Here is a 20,099-nt window from a genome sequence, read left to right as displayed (position 1 = left end):
AACAGGGGCAAGGGGTTAGGATGATGCAGGAATCAGCTTGCTCTGCAGAAGAAGACATCTGACACAGCTGAGTGCATGCTGCATCTCACAAAAAATGCTGGAAGAACTCAGCAGGTCAGGCAGCATCTATGGAGGGAGATGCTGCATTTCATTTGTTGCTAACTGGGTTCCTATCATTGGCACTCGCCCTGATTTGTACACTTAAACATCTTTGTGGCAGTTTTCTTTTGCTGAGCAGGTCCCCCTCTCATTTATGGGTCTGCCTAAAATTCAGATGGATCCTGGGTCTCAGAGGTGCAGAAGGTGCCTGTGCCCATTTGTCAACTTCTGGACTCAACTGTCTATAGGCGCAAAGGGCTGTTGTGAAATAAAAACAGAAAACGCTGGAATTACCCAGCAATTCAGGCAGGAGCACAGAAGGAGAAAGAGTTAATGCTCCAGGTTAATGATCTTGCATCTTTCATTCTATGTTTTTCCCAACATTTCTTGTATTTTGCTTTTATATAAACTGCTCTGTTGAATTTCTCCCCATTATTTTCCCTTTCAAAAAGTCTTTGTTTAAAATGAATTCACTAAATTCCCCCAGTACCTTTTTTTAGCCTTTTATCTTCTCAATGAAATAATATCACTCAAGGTTTGCCAAGAATGCCTCAATTCTGCGGTGGTTACTTCTATTAGACAATCATCATCCAAGCGATCATGCTTAAAATAGACATCTGCTAATGTGTTGGGAGCCTACAGTCAGTACTGCTGCCTTCTGCCAACAGAAAAACGATTGCAAGTCATAATATCAATGGACAGATTTTTCATATTTCCTGCTTATAGATAAGGACCTACATGGCCTGGAATATCATTGCATCAAAAGTTATTTCCTGCATCGAGGGCCATTTCCTAGCACACCTTTTCAATGGTGTTAACGCTTCCTGGAAAAATAATTTATGTCAATCAATGACTCAGAGAGTGTTGTGCGCCCTGAACTAAAAGAAATGCTGCACAATGTGATTCAGCCCACCACAAATAAATTACAAAACTCTGAATATTTAACAATCAGTAGCTATAGATCTGCACATCACTTTAAAGTCAGATTATTTTTCCGAAGCAGGCATAATTTACGCTGGGTTAAGTTTTAGAGAGTTTTGGAAATTTAAGAACTGTTGCTCTTATTTTTTTTCAAAAGATAACTTAAAGCATCTGATTTGCATATAAAGGATGTCTAAATTTCAGTTTTATCTTTTACACAGATCAAAGGTTGCACAGAGAAATGATTTTATTCATGCTTACATTAGATGAGATACTTTGCTCTGCATGATGGCTTGGAAAATCTACCCCAGAGATTTTAATTAAACTAGATCATAAACTTATTTAATTGAGTGGAGCAAAATTGGGACCTTTGAATATCTAACCTTTATAAATTAAAATCCCTAAGCCAATAATGCCTTCATGCACTCAGACCAGTGAAGCAAACGGTTGGTGCTTTGGCAAGAAGGGTGATGCATTTTAGGCTGGATTTAACTCAACCCAGTCTGCGTCTTATGTTCATCTCCTGCACAGGACTCCAGAGTCCCAGAGGCCTCACTGCCGTGGTTGTCCAGTAAGTGGAGGGGTCCATGGGTGACCTCAGGTGCTGAAAACTGAAGAGCCGCCACTGGGCTGACCTGGTAGCAGAAGCCCTTGTCCACTGTCTGATCATCAGAGCTGGTTAGAAGCAGTTCAAATACATTCAAGGTGTTAAAAGTAAACATTTCTTTTTTTAATTTTAACTTAAAATTTGCTCTATACTAATAATGCTCGCCATGGACAACCACTGAGTGCAGAGCTTGGAAAGGACCTTGGTCTCTGGAAAATTTCCTCCTAAGTTCTCCCTGATTTTGTCGTGCTGGGTGCATCACCACATGCCAGCCTCTCTACCCTGAACTTCAACTAATTCCTGGTGCCAACCTTGCCACTGGCTCTTTGTTTGATGAACCCATGGCAATGCCTCCTCAGAAGGAATCTCCTTTGAGGTGATGTGGTGAACAAGGGGCTCTGTCTGCTAAGAAAAGACAAAACATGTGGTGATTAGGGTGACATTGGGAGGATGCACTGGTGCAAAAGATGTCACACTGGAATTAATATCACCAGTTTAAGTTGCCTGTACTTTCCAGTACTTAATAAAGGGGTGCAAGGAATCAACATGGATTTTCTTCAATGCGGTCCTCATCTTTGAAAGGTTTGAGGTGCACAGCTATGCCAGGACCACAAATTCCCATGACAAGCTGCTACCAGGAGTGGTCCTCACTTGCTGTTGGTCTTTGTATGCAGGTTTGCACTGTAGTCTTCTGCATCAGGAGAGGGAAGGGGTGAGTAGTTGCTGGAAGGAGAGGGCCCTAGTGTGGGGCACGTGTTGAGGAGAAACAAGAAGAAAACATAAAAGGAGCGTGGAGTTTCAAATGAATTAGCTCCTATGTTAAGACAAGCATGTGAGAAGAGTTTGATTCTGGTGGTTGGTGTGTAAACTGAAGGGAAACGATGAATGTCTCTTTGTAATGAAAATGAGAGGTGGCCTCATTTGATTTTGTGTTGAATTGGTGGGGGGGGGGAGGGTGTGGGGAAAAAGATTTCCTCAGAGCATTGATGTAGGGTGAACAACTGCCACCACGTATTGTAGCAAGAAGGATAAATGAAGAATTGCACACACCCTTTTAATTCCAGTGAGGTCTTTTGGGTGTTTTGTGCACTGTATCCAGGTCTTGGAATAATGCTCATCTATTTGATGACCTCTGCAACCTATCTCTATCCCCATTACAGAAGAGTGTTTGAGGAAACCACCTGACGCAACGGGGATCCTATGTGTTTGCCAATGTCCCATTTTTGGGAAGATGGCTCTTTCAGCACTTTGAAACTGAAAGTAATCACGAGAGAATGAAACCTCCCTCTAGCATTGTAGTCCTTGGGCCCAGAGCCTGCCTGGGCCAGAGAGGGTATGGGGGATGAGATACTCAAGGCCCACGCATGGCTCAGTATAAATCTTTTGGATCAAGCCCAGCTCCATGTCCATATCCAGCTGTACTCTACTGATTGGTACAGGACCACTGTCACAGTATTGGTGGACAGAGATATAGCAAAGTGGAAAGAATCATTAGAGATGTGGCAAAGATGTGTAATGAATTGACCTGTACGATCGGTATGCAAGACAAGTTTTTCACTGTACCTCGGTACAAGTGACAATTATAAACCAATTCCAATATCAGTACGAGATTTAGCCAGTGGTGGCAAATGGAGGAACAAGAATTTGCATCTGTAAACATGACAAAATATCGGTATTTGGTTATGTGAGGTTAAAATAACAGTGGGCCTTGGAAGTCTTGTGAATTTTAAGTCTGGATCACCCCACAGAAGATAACTATGCACCACTGTTTAGGATGTGCATCCTTGTTTTAACTAGGCCTCTGGCTGATCTATGGGAAGATGCTCACTGAGTGCAGGGTAATCCCTTGTTGGCTCAGCCAACATTTCAGGAGAGCTATTGGTGAGATTATAGTAAAGCCCAAGAGTTAAAATACTCCCAGTCTGAATCTGACCAAAATTGGGAGTCTTCAATGGAAACCAGAACTCACTTATCCAAAATTGGCTCCTTGTCACCATGAGGCAAAAATCTGTCAAAGCCTTTCAGTGCAGTATGTTGGACATCCCAGTTTAACAGGAAATCTAGCTCCTGAATGAAAAGTTGTAAGAAAATCATATAAAATTATCAATTGTGATTAAAGCAACATGTCCTTTTAGGTGTGTTTAAATGAATGGAAGCCTTTACCTTTCCTAGATAATCTTTAGTGCACAATTGTGATACCAGCCCTTGAATTTTCCACAAGGATTAAACCAATCCACTTTCATTATTTCATTAATTAACACAATCGGCTGCAAGATAAGCCTTGCGATGTAGGCTGTCCGTCAGATTGTTTCTACTGATGAGCTTTATCACAACGTTACATGGTGAAGAGAAAGGCTTTTGTACTTCAATATGTATCATATTACAGCAAACCCCAGAGAACAAGCCAATCAATGTCTCTAATTATCTTCACAGAGTGGAGCTATTTGCATTTAAAATTCCACTGAAATGTTTAATCTCTTAGATTGTCACAAGATTTAATAAGATGTTTGGGAATTTCGAAGCTTGAGTATATAAACCTTGGAAAAATGTAATTTATTTTCTTTTAATGTGACCACAATTATAAATCTTTATGTATTGTTTCATTACTTTGATGGTGGCTGGTACAAACATGTCTAACTCAATGCATGGTAATACTTTGAAAAATCCTGACCACACAAAACAGGAGATTCTGGACTGCTGAGGCATTTGAAATCTAATCCAACATCATTAATCTAATGTTAAAAGCTTCATGTCACCTGACATAAAGACACACATGAATAATCCGAAGTCAGAGATGTAACTGAAGGCAATAACAAGCAGTACACTCCTGTCATGAAATATGAATAGGAAAACACTGGGATAATGGATAATTTTTCAAATAATGAATAAAATAATAAATAAAAGATAACTTCAATAACACAAATTTGCAATTGGTTCCACAAAGCACTGATAAAATAACTTACTATTTTGGTATAAATGCAAGCTTTTTAGTGGTACTTACAAAGCTTGGTAATACGTGTGGTCGACATTGGTATTAAAACCTTGGAAAGTCATTTCACTTCCTCAGTCTCACTAAGCTTCTGCAATGCGTAGCTCACTGCTTGTGCTTTTAGCTGCATTCGGTGCCACCTCTGTCAGTCGCATGTAACAGTGTCCTCTAACCACAACTGCATTCTATTTAAATACAGTGCCTGGAGCTAACCTAATCAGCAAAAAAATGGCTCTGACGTCTATGTAAAACAGCCTTCAGTTGATCATAAGGATGCATTTTTAATTTCCATCTCAAAGTTATTAATTAGTTTGAACATACTTGGTAATTCTACATTTACACAACTCTAATCTATTTTCCTTTGAGGGAAATTGTGCATCAATATCCAATATGCAAAATCCTGCCTTACAGTCACTTTGCTAGAATGCAATTAAATGCATTAGTTAAGGCATATGATATGAATAGTGCATGATTTCATTTATTTTTTTCTGAGTATTATTGCATAACGATAACGGATAATAGAACTCCCTTCCTGCGCCAGTGTTGGCTGATATGGTTAATTGTTCTCACTCCTCAGACACTGACCTGCCTTCATCACTGGCTTCCTCCAATAAAACTGGCTATCTCCTGTCTGCCCTTGTAAATTCCTGTCCTATTGCCAACTCCTTCAGTGTTCCTCAATGTGCTGCTTCGTCCCAAACCTCGGCCCATCTTCAACTCTCATTTCTTGAATCTCTTCAATTAAGATTCTGCCCTTGTCACAGCGCTGACACATATTTATCATAGTCACAAAGAGGATCCTGCATGACTGTGACAAACAACAGCAGCAAAATCAGCTTCCATTTATGCAGTGCCTTTATCATGGCAAAGCCTTTCATAGGAGCATTGTCAAACAAAAATTTATGGCAATTTTCTCGAGGATCTATTAGGACAGATGTCTAAATGCTTGATCAAAGAGGCAGGTTTTAAGGAAGGTCTTAAAAGGAGGAAGGGAAGAAAGAGAGCAGAGAGAATTAGGAGGGGATTTCCAAAGCTTAGGGGGATGGAAGCAGAAATCACAGCCACGGAATGTGCAGAAATTACATTCGAGGATGAGCAGGAGGCCAGAATTTGAGCAGCACAGACACCTTGTGTAAGAGATTGTTGTGACAGACAATGAGGCGGCCATGGAGGGTTTTGAGAAACGGGAATGAAAATTTTAAAATTGAGGCATTGCTTAGCTATCTGCCAGTCTACCTCGGGTGGGGCTGGGGTGATGGGGGATGGAGACGGGTGAAGAATTAGGACAAAGGAAGCAGGTAGTTTATCCTTCCTCATCCTTCTCTACTTTGGCATAACCTTGGCGTGGTTAACCACACCATCCTCCTCTAACACTCCGCTAATGTCATCCAGTTATGTGGGGCAGTGTGTACCTAATTCCATTATTATCTATCCAGTCGCCTGGAACATCTCCTCTTCCAGTTCCCATGCAACTGCTGCTGGTATCCCACAGATGACAGACCCTTGGAACCCTAACGTTTCTCACCTACATGCTGCTTCTCAATGGCATCTTCCAAACACACTGCATCCTTTTTCACATGCCTGGTAGTGACACCTACCTATACTTTGCTACCATCTCTCCTGATCCTTTTTATTAACCATTTCCTCTGACATTGTGAGCTGGATAAGCATAAATCTCCTCCAATAAACAAAGCCATTGTATCCTTATGTTTTATGTAATTTTTCATTACAGCACAGGAGGACACTTGGCCCATCAAGATGATGCCCTCTCTTGGAGCAATTCCCCCCCTTATTTCTCTGTAACCTATTCTCTCTCTCATGTCTATCAACTTACTACTGATACTCCTACCATCTTCCTACACCAGGGGCAATTTGCAGTAGCCGATGAACCTACCGACTAGAATGTCTTTGGATGTGCAAGGAAGGCAGAGCATCTGGGGGAAATCAAGGAGTTAAGGGGAAAACATGCAAACTCCACACAGACACCAGTTCAGAATCGGACCTAATAAGACAGTAGAGCTGTCTGCTGCACCACTGCATTCCTCTGTGCCGACTTTTATTTGCTAATGCTCCCTTGAAGAACCTTAATATATATAACTATGTTGAAGGTGGAAAACAAATATAAAACTGACAATAGAAAGTGGGGTGATATAAGAATCAGTAGGTTCACACTGATCTGTCTCCATCGAAATCATTCCCATTTTCACAAAAATACCATGAAACAATCTATCGATTCTTATCTATGTCGGGCAATCTTTTAGTCATTGCAAATTTCCTGTGCAATTGGACCATCAGCAGAATATAACTTGTGTGATTAATCACTCCAACTGAGTTTCCATGTTAAATGTCGCCGATTCTTCTCTTAAATTTGTTTGGGGCTGTGAAGCAGAAGATTCACATTAAACTATAGTGGTAGCTCATGCAAATATCCTGCAGAGCTAAATTACAAATTAAAAGCCAGTCAAGTAATTTATTTCTTGTTAATTTAAACTCTCCTGGCACATGAACTGATCAGTGGCAACCTATGGCACAAACCTCTGCACAGGAAATCTCTCTTGTTCTTGCCCCAGTGATAGCTGCGCACTGTTTGATCTCAGACATTTGGAAGTATGACTGGAACGAGCAAGAAAGTTAAAACTCCCCAATAGTTCCCCAATAACTTTCCTCTCTTCACAGAAAATTCCATATTGATGATCGCGGGTACCATTAAGGTGTTGCCATTTGCTGAGCCTCCTGCCCCAGCTGTGGAAGCATCTGTGTGGTCCCTGCATTGATCTCATCAGTCATCTCAGTAACATGAAAATGGTGGAAGCAAATCATCTCCAGTCCCAGAGGACTATCTGAGAAGGATTTTACTGCACATTCAGTTTCAATATGTAGCATAATTTATGTGTTGAGCTTTTAAAGAAAACTGACTTTGATGGTATCAACAAAATCGAACTAGATTTTTTTTTAACAACTGCACATTCTTGGCATTACTGGGTTTCATTACCACCTTGGTAAATCAGAGGTTTGATTCTCAGTCTTTCTTAAGGTGCATGCTCTCATATAGGACAATGTTAATGTGCTGCAATTGGTCTCAGCGTAGATGGTTAAGTAAGGAGAAATCTGAGCAGAGTTCCCACTCCTGGTTGCTACTCACGGGCCAGGTGGCTTTGTGCTCACATGGAGCTTGACTGACGGCAGGAGGAACTACTGCCAACAGAACTGTGATCCAATACTTACCTGAAGAGGAAGGTAGGAAATTAGGAAGTTTGGAATTTGCTTTGGATCAGATCGTTGTTGTAAGTAATAACAATAAGGTTGTCAACATTTAAGGCAATTAACAAGCAAGTGAGACAGCAACGTTTGGACATCCACACATGCAGTTAAACCGAGAAATCAGCAAACAGCAGTTTCTCATTGTCTTAGAACATAGAACATAGAACAGTACAGCACAGAACAGGCCCTTCGGCCCACAATGTTGTGCTGACATAGCTAATCCCTCCTACCTACAGAATGCCCATATCTCTCCATTTTCCTCTCATTCATGTGCCCATCCAAGCCCCTCTTAAAAGCCCCCAATGAATTTGGCTCTGCCATCCTATCAGGCAACGCATTCCAGGCATCCACCACTCTCTCGATAAAAAACGTACCCTTGACATCTGTTCTGAACCTACTCCCTCTCACCTTAAATGCATGCCCTCTGGCATTGGATCGCCCAATAATGGGAAAAAATATTGCCTTTGTCCTTGTAGTTTCTCATTGAGAGACGCAGTATTCACAGAAATACAAGAAATTTGACGATGAAATTTTATTTTTACAAGTTTGGATTTTAATTCTTTTGACTTTCTCTTCTTGTTTCTTATATTGATGTTTCTTAATCATTTCCCCCTCTTTATTTCATTTTCTGTACATGAACTGGCATACGGTTAATTAATGTAACTGGACTTTTTGGTTTATACCCTATAGACTAGAAATTGGATTCTTTTGCACATGATTTTATGGACTTGGCACTTCTGTACACAATTCATCTTTGTGCAGCTGATATTTCCTGCAATTTTTTGCGTACTTAAAACTGTCACTGCACATTTCTTCCATTGCATTTGTAAGTTGTAGTTCTTAGGTGCAAACTACCACCATTGTTGAACTTTGCAAAGAAACTAGAAATACAGCATGCAAGGATCAGCAGGGAGATGTCTATTAAATGGTCTCCACTCTGACATCAATATCTTACATACAGCATCTACCAGCCTCAGCTTTCGATGTCAGGGCAATGGAATCTGCACAATTGTTGGTCCCTTCATTGAATGCAGCTTTTTCACACAAATCACATCTGAACTGTTCACTATGATCACTGGCTGCTGAGCAGACCACATCTTGCAACAAAAGAATCCACAAAAGCAATTTTATGATGTCTGTCTGTTTTTGGATGTTTAAAAATCAGTTAAATAAAATAAGAAATGTTGGGGGAAGAGGATCTCGAGTTGTGTCCAGTGAAAACGCAGCCTGTTGGTTTGTTCTTTGTCCCACCTTCCACTGCTGTTTCATCTCTTCCTCTCCCTTCTCCTTCCCAGCCTCCTCCACAACAGCTGCCAAGGGCTAAGTCTAGATGATTGCAAGGTTTTGCAGCATACAGCAGACCATAAATCTGTAAACTACAGATTGCTCCAGGCTGCAGAAGTATTGTTTGAGTAAGGTAAGATAAGAGTTTTTTATTAGTCACATATACATCGAAACACACAGTGAAATGCATCTTTTGTGTAGAGTGTGCTGGGGGCAGCCCGCAAGTGTCGCTGCGCTTCCGGCGCCAACATAGCACGCCCACAACTTCCTGACCCGTACGTCTTTGGAATGTGGGAGGAAATCGGAGGACCCAGAGGAAACCCACGCAGACACGGGGACAACGTACAAACTCCTTACAGACAGCGGCCGGAATTGAACCCAGGTTACTGGCGTGTTCTATCAGGTGGCAGGCAACAGCATGGCTTTCACTGTATGAATGTTGCTCCTGTGTGCATGAGTTGTGCACTGAAGTCAAGAAGCAGGCTATACGAGGGCGCCTCTCTCTACCTTTGGGCATGCCTTGATTGAGTACGGTGGCTCAAATATGGAGGCACAGAAGTCTGTCGCAGGATGAATGTATCATGATCATTGCAAGTTGTCTAAATTGAACACCACTCTCCTGGAGCACTGAGCAGTTGTGATTTCCCTGACACACTGCAAAATGTTGCAGATGTTCACTGCTCTAGCATGCACACAGCTGTGAGTATAAATGTCACTGGCCACCATTCTGGCAACAAGATTCTGCCCATTCTGTAGCCACAAGGTATTCTACCCTTGTTTTTCCTCCTTCCATCTTCACTTCCTCCTACCCCATGCTGGGACAGTCAGCATGGCTTTGTGTAGGGCACGTCACGTCTTACTAACTTGATTGAGTTTTTCGAGGAGGTGACGAGGGTGATCGATGAAGGCAGAGCAGTGGATGTTGTCTATATGGGTTTTAGTAATGAATCTGACAAGGTCCCTCATGGTAGTCTCATTCAGAAGATTAAGATGCATGGGATCCACGGTAACTTGGCCGTTTGGGTTCAGAATTGGCTTGCCTTAGAAGACAGAGGGTAGTGGTCGATGGGTCTTATTCTGGCTGGTGTTCCGCAGGGATCTGTACTGCATATAGATAACTTGGACGAAAAAGTGGATGGGTGGGTTAGTAAGTTTGCAGGTGACACAAAGATTGGTGGTGCTGTGGATAGTGTAGAAGGCTGCCAAAGGATACAGCGGGATATGGATGTGGATGGAGAAATGTCAGATGGAGTTTAATCTGGGCAAGTGTGAGGTGCTGCACTTTGGGAGATCAAATGTAAAGAGACAGGACACAGTTAACGGCAGGACCCTTAACAGTGTTGATGTACAGAGGGATCTTGGGATCCAAGTCCATAGTTCCATAAAAGTGGCTGCACTGGTTGATAGGGTGGTAAAGGTGTACGGCATGCTTGCCTTAATTAGGCGAAGCACTGAGTTTAAGAGTCAGGAAGTTATGCTGAAGCTTTATAAAACTCTGGTTGGGCAGGTGGTGGCGGAGGCAGATACAAAAGGGAAGTTTAAGAGCCTCTTAGACAGGCACAAGAATCGTGTAGAGAACAGAGGGATACGGACCGTGTGCAGGAAGAAGGGATTAGGTGTCATTACCTTAATTAGTTCACCACAACATGGTGGGCCGAAGGGCCAGTTCCTGTGCTCTGCTCTTCCATGTTCTCTATTCCTCTCCCCTTCCGTCAGGTTGCCCTGCTCTCTAGGGCAAGGGCACTCCAGGGGCAAGGACAACCAAAGCACTATGACTGGTGGCAACCTGGGATGTTATTAATTCCTTGAAGTAAAGACACACAACCCTTCCTTCCATGACAGAACAACACACCACACAAGTCCCTTAGATGTTGGAGACACCAGGTGACCGGTTTGCAGAGCACCTGCATTATGTCTGCAGCGGCCATCCCAAGCTCCTAGTTTCATGGCATTTCAACTTCCCTTCCTACTCCCACACTGACCTGTCCCTCCTCGGCCTTCCCCACTGCCAGGGAGAGGCCCAACACACACCAGAGGAACAACATCTCACACTCTGCCTGGGGTGGCTACAACCCAATGGTATGAACTCTGAATTTTCTCATTTCAGGTAACCGTTTTACACCCCCCCCCCCCCCCACTTCCGATTCACCTTTGATCCTTCCATTTTTGTCCCTTTTCCCATACTCCCGGCCTGTTCCTCCATCACCCATTTTACTCCCCCTCCCCCTCCTGGTTCCATCCACCTCCTACCCACACATTTTACTCACAAATGCCCCCTCCCTCATTTGGTTCCATCTTGCTCCCCTGATGGTTCCCAGTATCACCTTCCTTACTTGACTGAGTCCAGCTTCGGCAGCAGATTTGTGTTCCTGCTTATCATTCTCCTGTCTCCAGCTTCAACCTCCCTTCCCCTGACCTGCTTCCTTCTCTTTTTGTTGTCTGCCTCCACCTATCGTCCACCTGCCTCTGTCTCCCAACTCCACCACTCCTCCTCCCCTCCCTGGCTCTATCTGCCTGTTGTCCTTCACCCTCTCTCACCAATGGCTTGAGTTATCAGAAAATCACCACCCTATTTATTGTGTTCAGTTCTGGTCACCTCGTTATAGGAAGGATGTGGAAGCTTTAGAGAGGGTGCAGAGGAGATTTACCAGGATGCTGCCTGGATTGGAGAGCATGTCTTATGAGGATAGGTTGAGTGAGCTGCGGCTTTTCTCTTTGGAGAGAAGGAGGATGAGAGGTGACTTGATAGAGGTGCACAAGATGATAAGAGGCATAGATCGAGTGGACAGTCAGAGACTTGTTCCCAGGGTGAAAATGGCTAACACGAGGGGACAAAATTTTAAGGTGATTGGAGGAAGATATAAGGGGGATGTCAGGGGTAAGTGTTTTACACAGAGAGTGGTGGGTGCGTGGAACACACTGCCAGCAGAGGTTGTGGGGGCAGATACATTAGGGATATTTAAGACACTCTTAGATAGACACATGAATGATAGAGAAACGGAGGGATTTGTGGGAGGAAAGGGTTAGATAGATCTTAGAGCAGGATAAAATGTTGGCACAACATGGTCGGCTGAAGGGCCTGTACTGTGCTGTAGTGTTCTATGTTCTATGTTGTGCAGGTTGCCAGTTAGTTTCTGGCTAAGTCCTGGTAGTGGTATTAAAACCACATCCATTAATGCATGTATAGAAGAGGACCTATTTGACTTTGAAAATGTCTTTCCTGCCATTTTGACTGACCAAGTTCAAACTAGGGAAAACCAATTTATATAACATATCTCATTGTCCACTAATTTTATTGTCAGCCATGCAGGAGAACCCTATATGTAAGAAACAGTTTTCATTTCACAAAGCACTGCAAGGAGCAAGGATTACAATCCCATAGCCTAAAGGAAAATATGAATTTAACTCCAGAAGAATACAATAGAATTGTATAAGACACCCACTCAATAAGCAATGATCCATAGCAGAGAGGAAGAACTGAAACAAAGAAGCTTGTTGATCCTTGAGGAAGGGAAACTTTCTGGACAAACTCTCAGAAAAGTGTTGAAGAACTTTCAACAATTCACTTTCAAAGTTGATCACAAATCCCAGTGACAGAAGGTATTGTAGCTCAAAGATGAAAGACATAATCAAAGGTATGTCTTATGGGAGAAATAGGTTAATTTTGAATTATTGACAAGATACAAGAATTTGTCTCCAAATGTATTAACATCTATGACTCTATCCATAAAAGTGAAGGGCTGAACAGATATTTCAAAACTTAATCTCCCAAATAAGCAGGATTTTGTCTCCATTCCCTAACAAAAGTGGAGGAGTAGAATAAATGACAGGATAACAAGAGGACTTGCGCTGAGTATAAGGAAATTAAAAATCAGAACCCCTTCTCCAAGGCAACATCTAACACATGTCCAGATGCTGAAAGGAAAATGGTTTCGGACATTAAACCTTGGATGCACTGATCTTGGAGACCAATGAACACACCGTATTCGGCCTAAAACAAGCCAATATAAATAAGAATGAATGAAGTACATTTCCCATGCCCCTTTTAAATTCATTAGTGTCCGTTCCCTGTAAAATTTATAACACTATTGTGTTAATAAAAAAAAAGTGAATTATAAGTACGTTGGGGTATTAATTAGAATAACATCTAATAGCCCACAAAATCTGCCTGTTCAGCTCCACCAAAGTCCCAAGCATGCTGGATTATCAGAGTCAGGCCGTATTTCTTTCCAGGAAGAAAACTTTGAAAGGTAAAGAAATATGTTCCAGTAAACTAAAGGCAGGCAGAGATGCTGGATGCAGCAAGGGGGGAGGGGGGTACAACTGGTAACGGTGGAGGCGATGGTGGGTTAGGGTGGGTAGATACTGAACTGCAAGTGGGTATAACCCAGGAGAGCACAAGTTATGACAGTCAATGTCATAGAATCATAACGTTGTGCAGCACAGCAATGCACCCTTCATCACCACGGCAGTGCTGACCAGCTTGCTCATCTACACAAATCCAATTTGCCCACATTAGGTGTGTATCCATCTATTCCTTGCTTATTAAGTGCCTGACTAAATATCTCTTAAACATCGTGACTGTATCTGGTTTCACCACCTCCTCCGGAAGCGAGTTCCAGATATCTACCACACTCTGTGTAAAAGACTGACGCTTCAGTTCCCCTTTAAACCTCCTTCCTCTCACCTTAAACCAATGGCCTCTTGTTTTGGATAGCCCTACCATGGGGGAAAAATTCTGACCATCTATCTTATCTATGCCTCTTCTAATTTTATACACCTCTGTCAGGTCACCCCTCAGCCTCCTTCGCTCCAGGGAAAACAGGCATCGCCTTTCCAATCTCTCCCCATAACTAAAGTCCTCCAATCCAGGCAACATCCTGGTGAGTTTCCTCTGCACTCTCTCCAACACAGTCACATTCTTCCTGTCTGCACACAATACTCCCTGTGTGGTCCCATCAGTGTTTCGTAAAGTTGCAACATAGCGTCCAAATTTGATATACTCTGGCCCGACCTATGAAGGCAAGCATACCATGTGCTTTCTTTACTGTCCTACCCACCTGTGTTCTCACTTTCAGGGAACTACTGACTTGAACTCCAAGGTCCTTCTGTTCTTCAACGTTCCTTAGCACCCTACCATTTACTGTCCATGTCCTAACCCTATTTGACTGTCCAAAATGTATCACCTCACACTTGTCAGGATCAACTTCCATCTGCCAATGCTTTGCTCAAATCTCCATCTGGTCCATATCTGTCGTAGGCTTGCAAGACCTTCCTTGTTATCCACAACATCACCAACTTTTGTCTCATCCACAAGCCTACTAATTATGACTCCTACATTCATATCCAATCATCAATATACGTATCTCGCAAACACCAGGCGTCCCGGCACCAATCCCTGCGGTACACCACTGGTCGCAGACTTCCAACCAGAAATGCAGCTGTCCACCACTGCCCTCTGCCTCCTATCACTGAGCCAATTTCGGATCCAATTAGCCAGCTCGCCTTGAGTCCCATGTGCCTTAACCCCTGGGACCAACTTACCATGCGGGACCTTGTCAAATGCCTTATTAAAGTCCATGTAGACAACATCTACTGGCCCGCCTTCATCAATCTTCTTAGTTACCTCTTCAAGTAACTCAATCAAACTGGTGAGGCAGGATTTCGCCTGCAAAAAGCCATGCTGACCATCCCCGATCAGCCCCTGCCTTTCCAAACGTACAGAAATCCTATCCCTCAGTATTTTCTCCAATAATTTCCCACCACTGACGTAAGGCTCAACAACCTGTAGTTACCTGGCTTCTTCCTCTGATAAGATTGAATGGAGGGAGGTGGTAATTATATGATGTTGATTGCCACTGTCAATAATGGCAGTTTAGTCAAGCCTTTTGGATCACAAAGTTAGACTTGTTTCTTGTAAATATAAGCTTCCAATGAGTTGATTTTCTGCTCCTAACAAAACAAATACAGTCTGCTGTCTGTGTCAAAGTTGGGGAACAGCAGTATAGGAGGCCCACCAGAAATAATGGCACTCTGCAATATTTGTTCGATCCTGAAAATGTAGTCTAGAGATGTGAAATAAACCATTGAAGCAAATAGATTTTCCTCTTTAGTGTTCCAGAGATTTGATGTTCCCAATATTCATAATTATAGATATTAGCCTGTCAGATGGGGAAGTCTTCTGCTCAGCTTGGATACATGGGGTGAGACTGCCTAATCTGTTTATTGTAGATACGTGGCCATATACTTAACAACGCAGGACACCACCACTTCTGCTGCTAACCCTCGAATTCCTTCCAACTTCTCTCCCTGCCTTTAATTTTCTTGAATGTGTTTCTCCACTTCTTAAAATGTTCTTTCTGGAAGGAGATACCACTGCTTCTATCTTTCTTTTCCTCTTATTTCAACCATTGCTGACCTTACCAGCAACACCTGGACCAGAACATCTAAAATGTCATTTAAAAATACATTTAAAAACCACAGCCACCTCATGGCCAGGGCAGAACAAGACCTGCTCACCAAACAACTGAGAAAACGTTATCAGATGGCAAAGTCACACTGCCACCTTTGAAAGTTGTCAAGGAGATTGAACGTGTCCAATATTGAGAAATATTTTAAAAATTAAAAATGCTTCAATTACTTAATTGATTTAAATAAAATATTAGCAATTAAATGACTTAAAGGCTCCAAGTGGAGTTCAATGTCCAAGTGTAATCAGGAAATTGCCAGCTGAGTCCGAAGAACGATTTTGGAACATTTGTTTACCTGGCAGCAAACCTGCTGAGCCGCATTCGGGGTAAAGGCTGGCGGTCAACTATTTAAACTGCCAGTGTTTCCCAGCAAACTCCTGACCATTAACGTCAGTTCTTTAGTTTGCAACTTGTTAAAGAATATTTAAAGAGTACTTTAATGATGCATCAGACAATACAACTGAAGGTGATATGAATGGGTGGTGGGAGTTTCTACATGGCATTCTGTAATACTTGTCTTGAGAGTGAACTATTATCAACAAATGAGTGCATTATGCAATGATGCATTTTAGCTTGTAACATTGCAACTGTGTGGATCAGTCACAGACAAATCATCTTAAGTGTCCATGGATCCAACTTCTTACACTTTGTCATTAATAGAGTCTAGTTACCCTTCAGAATAAGTCTAAATACTCATGGAGCATGCTGTTGTGGGTCTGACACAGCAGCTAGTAACAGCGAAAGAAAAATTGTATGTATGTGTGTGTGCATGCGTGTGCGTGCATGCATGTGTGTGTGCACGTGTGTGTGTGTGCTATGTGTGTGCGTGTGTGCTGTGTGTGCGTGCGTACATGTGTGTGTGTGCATGCGAGTGTGTGTGCATGCGAGTGTGTGTGCATGCATATGTGTGAGCGTGTGTGTTTGTGTGTGTGTATAAAATGCAGAGAGAGGATTATTGTGTTGGGTTGAGCTAAATTTTAAGTCAAGATCAAAGTCGAGTTTATTGTCAGATGTGTGCACAGGTGCAATGAAAAACTTACTTGCAGCAGCATCACAGGCACATAGCAGCACTCACAAGAAAAACAAATTAAACATAAATTATACACAATTTTTGCAAGAAAGAACAAAATTAGAACAAAAAACAGTCCAATTAGTGCAGTGATCAAAGTGGTCATAGTAGGGTTTTGCCGGTTGGTTCAAGAACGGAATGGTTGGAGGGAAGTAGCTGTTCCTGAACCTGGTGGTGTGCTCAGTTTGAGTCCTGATTGGCCAGAATCCAGTCAGGCATGGGCCAGTCTGGCCAGATCTCTAGTCACTATTATAATGCTATCATGCTTGTAAGTTGCAAATAGTTACAGCATAATGAGATCAGGGCAATCAAAAAACCCGTCTCACCAAACTTCCATTTTCAATATTGGCCTAAGCAAAAGTGACACAGTAATCATGCCCTGAAGATAAAGGAAACCAATTGAAAAATGACGGAATTGAGCAAAGTGTCCTTTACACTCTCACAATTCCTTCATCAGCATTTTCCTTGTGATTGAACATATATTAAAGGAAAACACTTTAATGCATATTTAATGATGCAATTAACAAGAAGCTGTACTTGGCAAACTATAACATCCTATCTTCAAATCACTGGCATCTTGAAAAGATACTGAATTCTGTGGATCTTTTTCCTCAGAGCTTTTCATAAAGAGTAAAACTTTGAAGCTGTTGAGTTATATCCTGATTACAAATAATGTGGCTGATTCATATGCCCATTACTATTTTTTTCAGAAGTATATTTTGCTCCTCCTCCCCACCTTATCTCATTGGATTCCCATCGTTATCTTCCCCTTCCACCTTTAGCTGTAATTGAGGGGTTTCTGCATGAACTTGGGAATGAAGGTGCTAAAGTCACTGATACTCCTGGCTTGTCTTCTCCCCCTCCTGGGTTACCTTGATGCAAGGAACTCCAGTGAATAAGGCATTGGCCTATGAAGATGAACTGCATCTGAGTGGCTATTATCAGCAGTTTGAAGAATTGAGAATGCAGTATATTTGCATAATAAATATTTTAGTTTCCAAAACATTGCACATTTTAATGTGTCCTTATGGTATTTGCAATGGAATTCAATATAAGCCTGAAAAGTACTGTTTAAAATTATAGTATTTGAATATGCAGCATTTCTGATATCCCTTTTAGAGTACTCTTCAGAAGGATATTAGCTAACTTTAAGTTTTCACATACTAATATTGAAAACTCTCTTCCCTGAGCAATGGAATTTCAAGAAAATATTTAACCCGTGTTTTGCTCAACACTTTAGTTTTATTTAAAACTGTTTTTACCTAAACTACAAATTTCTTCCAGGAGATAAAATGAGCTGTGTTAATATTGATACTGCAATATTTTGGAATTGGTACAATGAATCTTGAAACTATTACTGGGATTCAAAGAACAGGCAGGAGCATTCTGACTTAAAAATCCAGCTTTGTGGCAATACCCTCCTATACCTAATTTCTCTTAGTAGTGTAACTGGTACCGGATATTAGAGAAACAAAGGACCGCAGATGCTGGAATCTCGATGAAAAAACACGACGATGCTGGAGGAACTCAGCAGGTCAGGCAGCATCCGTGGAGAAAAAGCAGGCGGTCAAACGTTTCGGGTCAGGATCCTTCCTCAGGACTGAAGATAGGAAAAGGGGAAGCCCAATATATAGGAGGGAAAAGCAGAGCAGTGATAGGTGGACAAAAGAGGGGAGGTGGGGTGGGCACAGGGTGGTGATAGGTAGATACAGGTAAGAGATAGTGATGGGCAGGTGTGGGGGAGGAGGGGAGAGCAGGTCCATTGAGGGATGGGTCAAAGGTGCAGAGGCAGGTGCCCCATGGGGGGAGGGGAGGAAAAAAATATTGGTGAGGAGAAAAAAGAGAGATAGGCTAGGAATGGGAAGAAGAGAAGAGGCGTGGTGAGGGGTAGGTTTAGTTTAGCTAAAGTGGAAGAATTCAATGTTCATGCTGTTAGGCTGTAAGGTCCCACGGCGAAAAATGAGGTGCTGTTCCTCCAGTTTGCGTTTGGACTTCTCCTGGCAGTGGAGGAGGCCGAGGACTGACATATCAGTGATAGTGTGGGAGGGGGAGTCGAAGTGACCGGCAACGGGGAGATGCAGATCGTGGTTACATTTCTCATCTCCTCCCCTCCCCCCGTGGGGCACCTGCCTCCTTACCTGTGACCCATCCCCCAGTGGATCTGCTCTCCCCTCCTCCCCCGCACCTGCCCATCACTGTCTCTTACCTGCATCTACCTATCACCACCCTGTGCCCACCTCACCTCCCCTTTTTTGTCCACCTATCACTGCTCTGCTTTTCCCTCCTATATATCGGGCTTCCCCTTTTCCTATCTTCAGTCCTGAAGAAGGGTCCTGACCCAAAACGTTGACCGTCTGTTTTTCTCCACGGATGCTGCCTGGCCTGCTGAGCTCCTCCAGCATCTTGTTGTTGTTTCATCTGGTACAAGATATTATTCAATACAGGGTCCAGAGTTAGATTCAATATCAACACGGAACCTTGTTTGTATTCCCCCAGGTCTTGTTATTTCACACATGAATGGATATTAAACTTACTGGGCTGGGACCCAAAATATGCAAATATGCAAAAAAACCTCTTAAAAACAGCAGGTCTGTCATATTGGGGGATCTTGTGACCGCTGTATGCAGATAATTAAAAGTTGGTCTCCACTAGTGCACCCAATGAGGTTGTATTTATTCATACATTTGGAGTACACGTAAATAATGAAGTATAGCCAGTGACTCCAGTAGCATCGACAGGGATCTACCTCATTCCTCTGAAACCCAGTGAAACATAGCAAAGTGAAAGCGATATAAGAGGATTATAAATGGAAAATAATGGAGAGAACATTCCATTTTTATAGCTACCTATAACAATATAAATGCATATACTTTTGCCAAGCCTAAGCAACAAGAGACAAAAGGCACACAAATGAAAAAGAACAAAGGTATCTCTTAACCTGCTTTGTCAGAGCTGGCAGTGATGGTGGTGGTTGTGATGGAAGTGAAGGTGGTCTTTACGCTGTCCTTGGTAGTAACAGTTTTCTGCTTATTTTTCATGGCTTCCAGTGCTTTGAGCTTCTTGGCATGTTTAGTGCCTTTGTAGTGTGCCCCGGCTTGGCTCTACAAAGGAGAACAAATGAACCATGCAATCAGGCTCATTTCTTAACTGTCATCCTCTGTATTGGTGAAAATACAGAACAACTTCCAATAATGGGCACCACATTCCACCACTATTCACATTCACAGTTTTAACTAGGAATGTAACGACAGGAGTTCAAATCAAAATCACTTACACATCTTGAGTAGCTGACAACAGGTGCCCTTATTGAAAGAATTTTTTGGACAGTGCTAGTGGTCATCGGAAACAAAAGATAAAAGGAACATACAACAAAAGCACATGCATGTTACTGATAAGGAA

The 20,099-nt window shown here is 42.4% G+C and overlaps 1 protein-coding gene across 1 annotated transcript in view; it reads right to left on the bottom strand.

The window, feature by feature from the left end:
* Window positions 1-20,099, bottom strand: part of LOC127570255 (zinc finger protein 385D-like) — a 471,540-nt gene that overhangs the window by 38,222 nt on the left and 413,219 nt on the right. The window contains 1 exon segment of the mRNA XM_052015599.1: window positions 19,639-19,801. Within this exon segment, the coding sequence (XP_051871559.1) occupies window positions 19,639-19,801 (163 nt within the window).

The sequence above is a fragment of the Pristis pectinata genome, chromosome 5, assembly GCF_009764475.1.
Source record: "Pristis pectinata isolate sPriPec2 chromosome 5, sPriPec2.1.pri, whole genome shotgun sequence".
NCBI classification, from domain to species: Eukaryota; Metazoa; Chordata; class Chondrichthyes; order Rhinopristiformes; family Pristidae; genus Pristis; species Pristis pectinata.
Note: the sequence above shows the minus strand (reverse complement) of the source record. Positions and strands in the feature narration are given on the sequence as shown.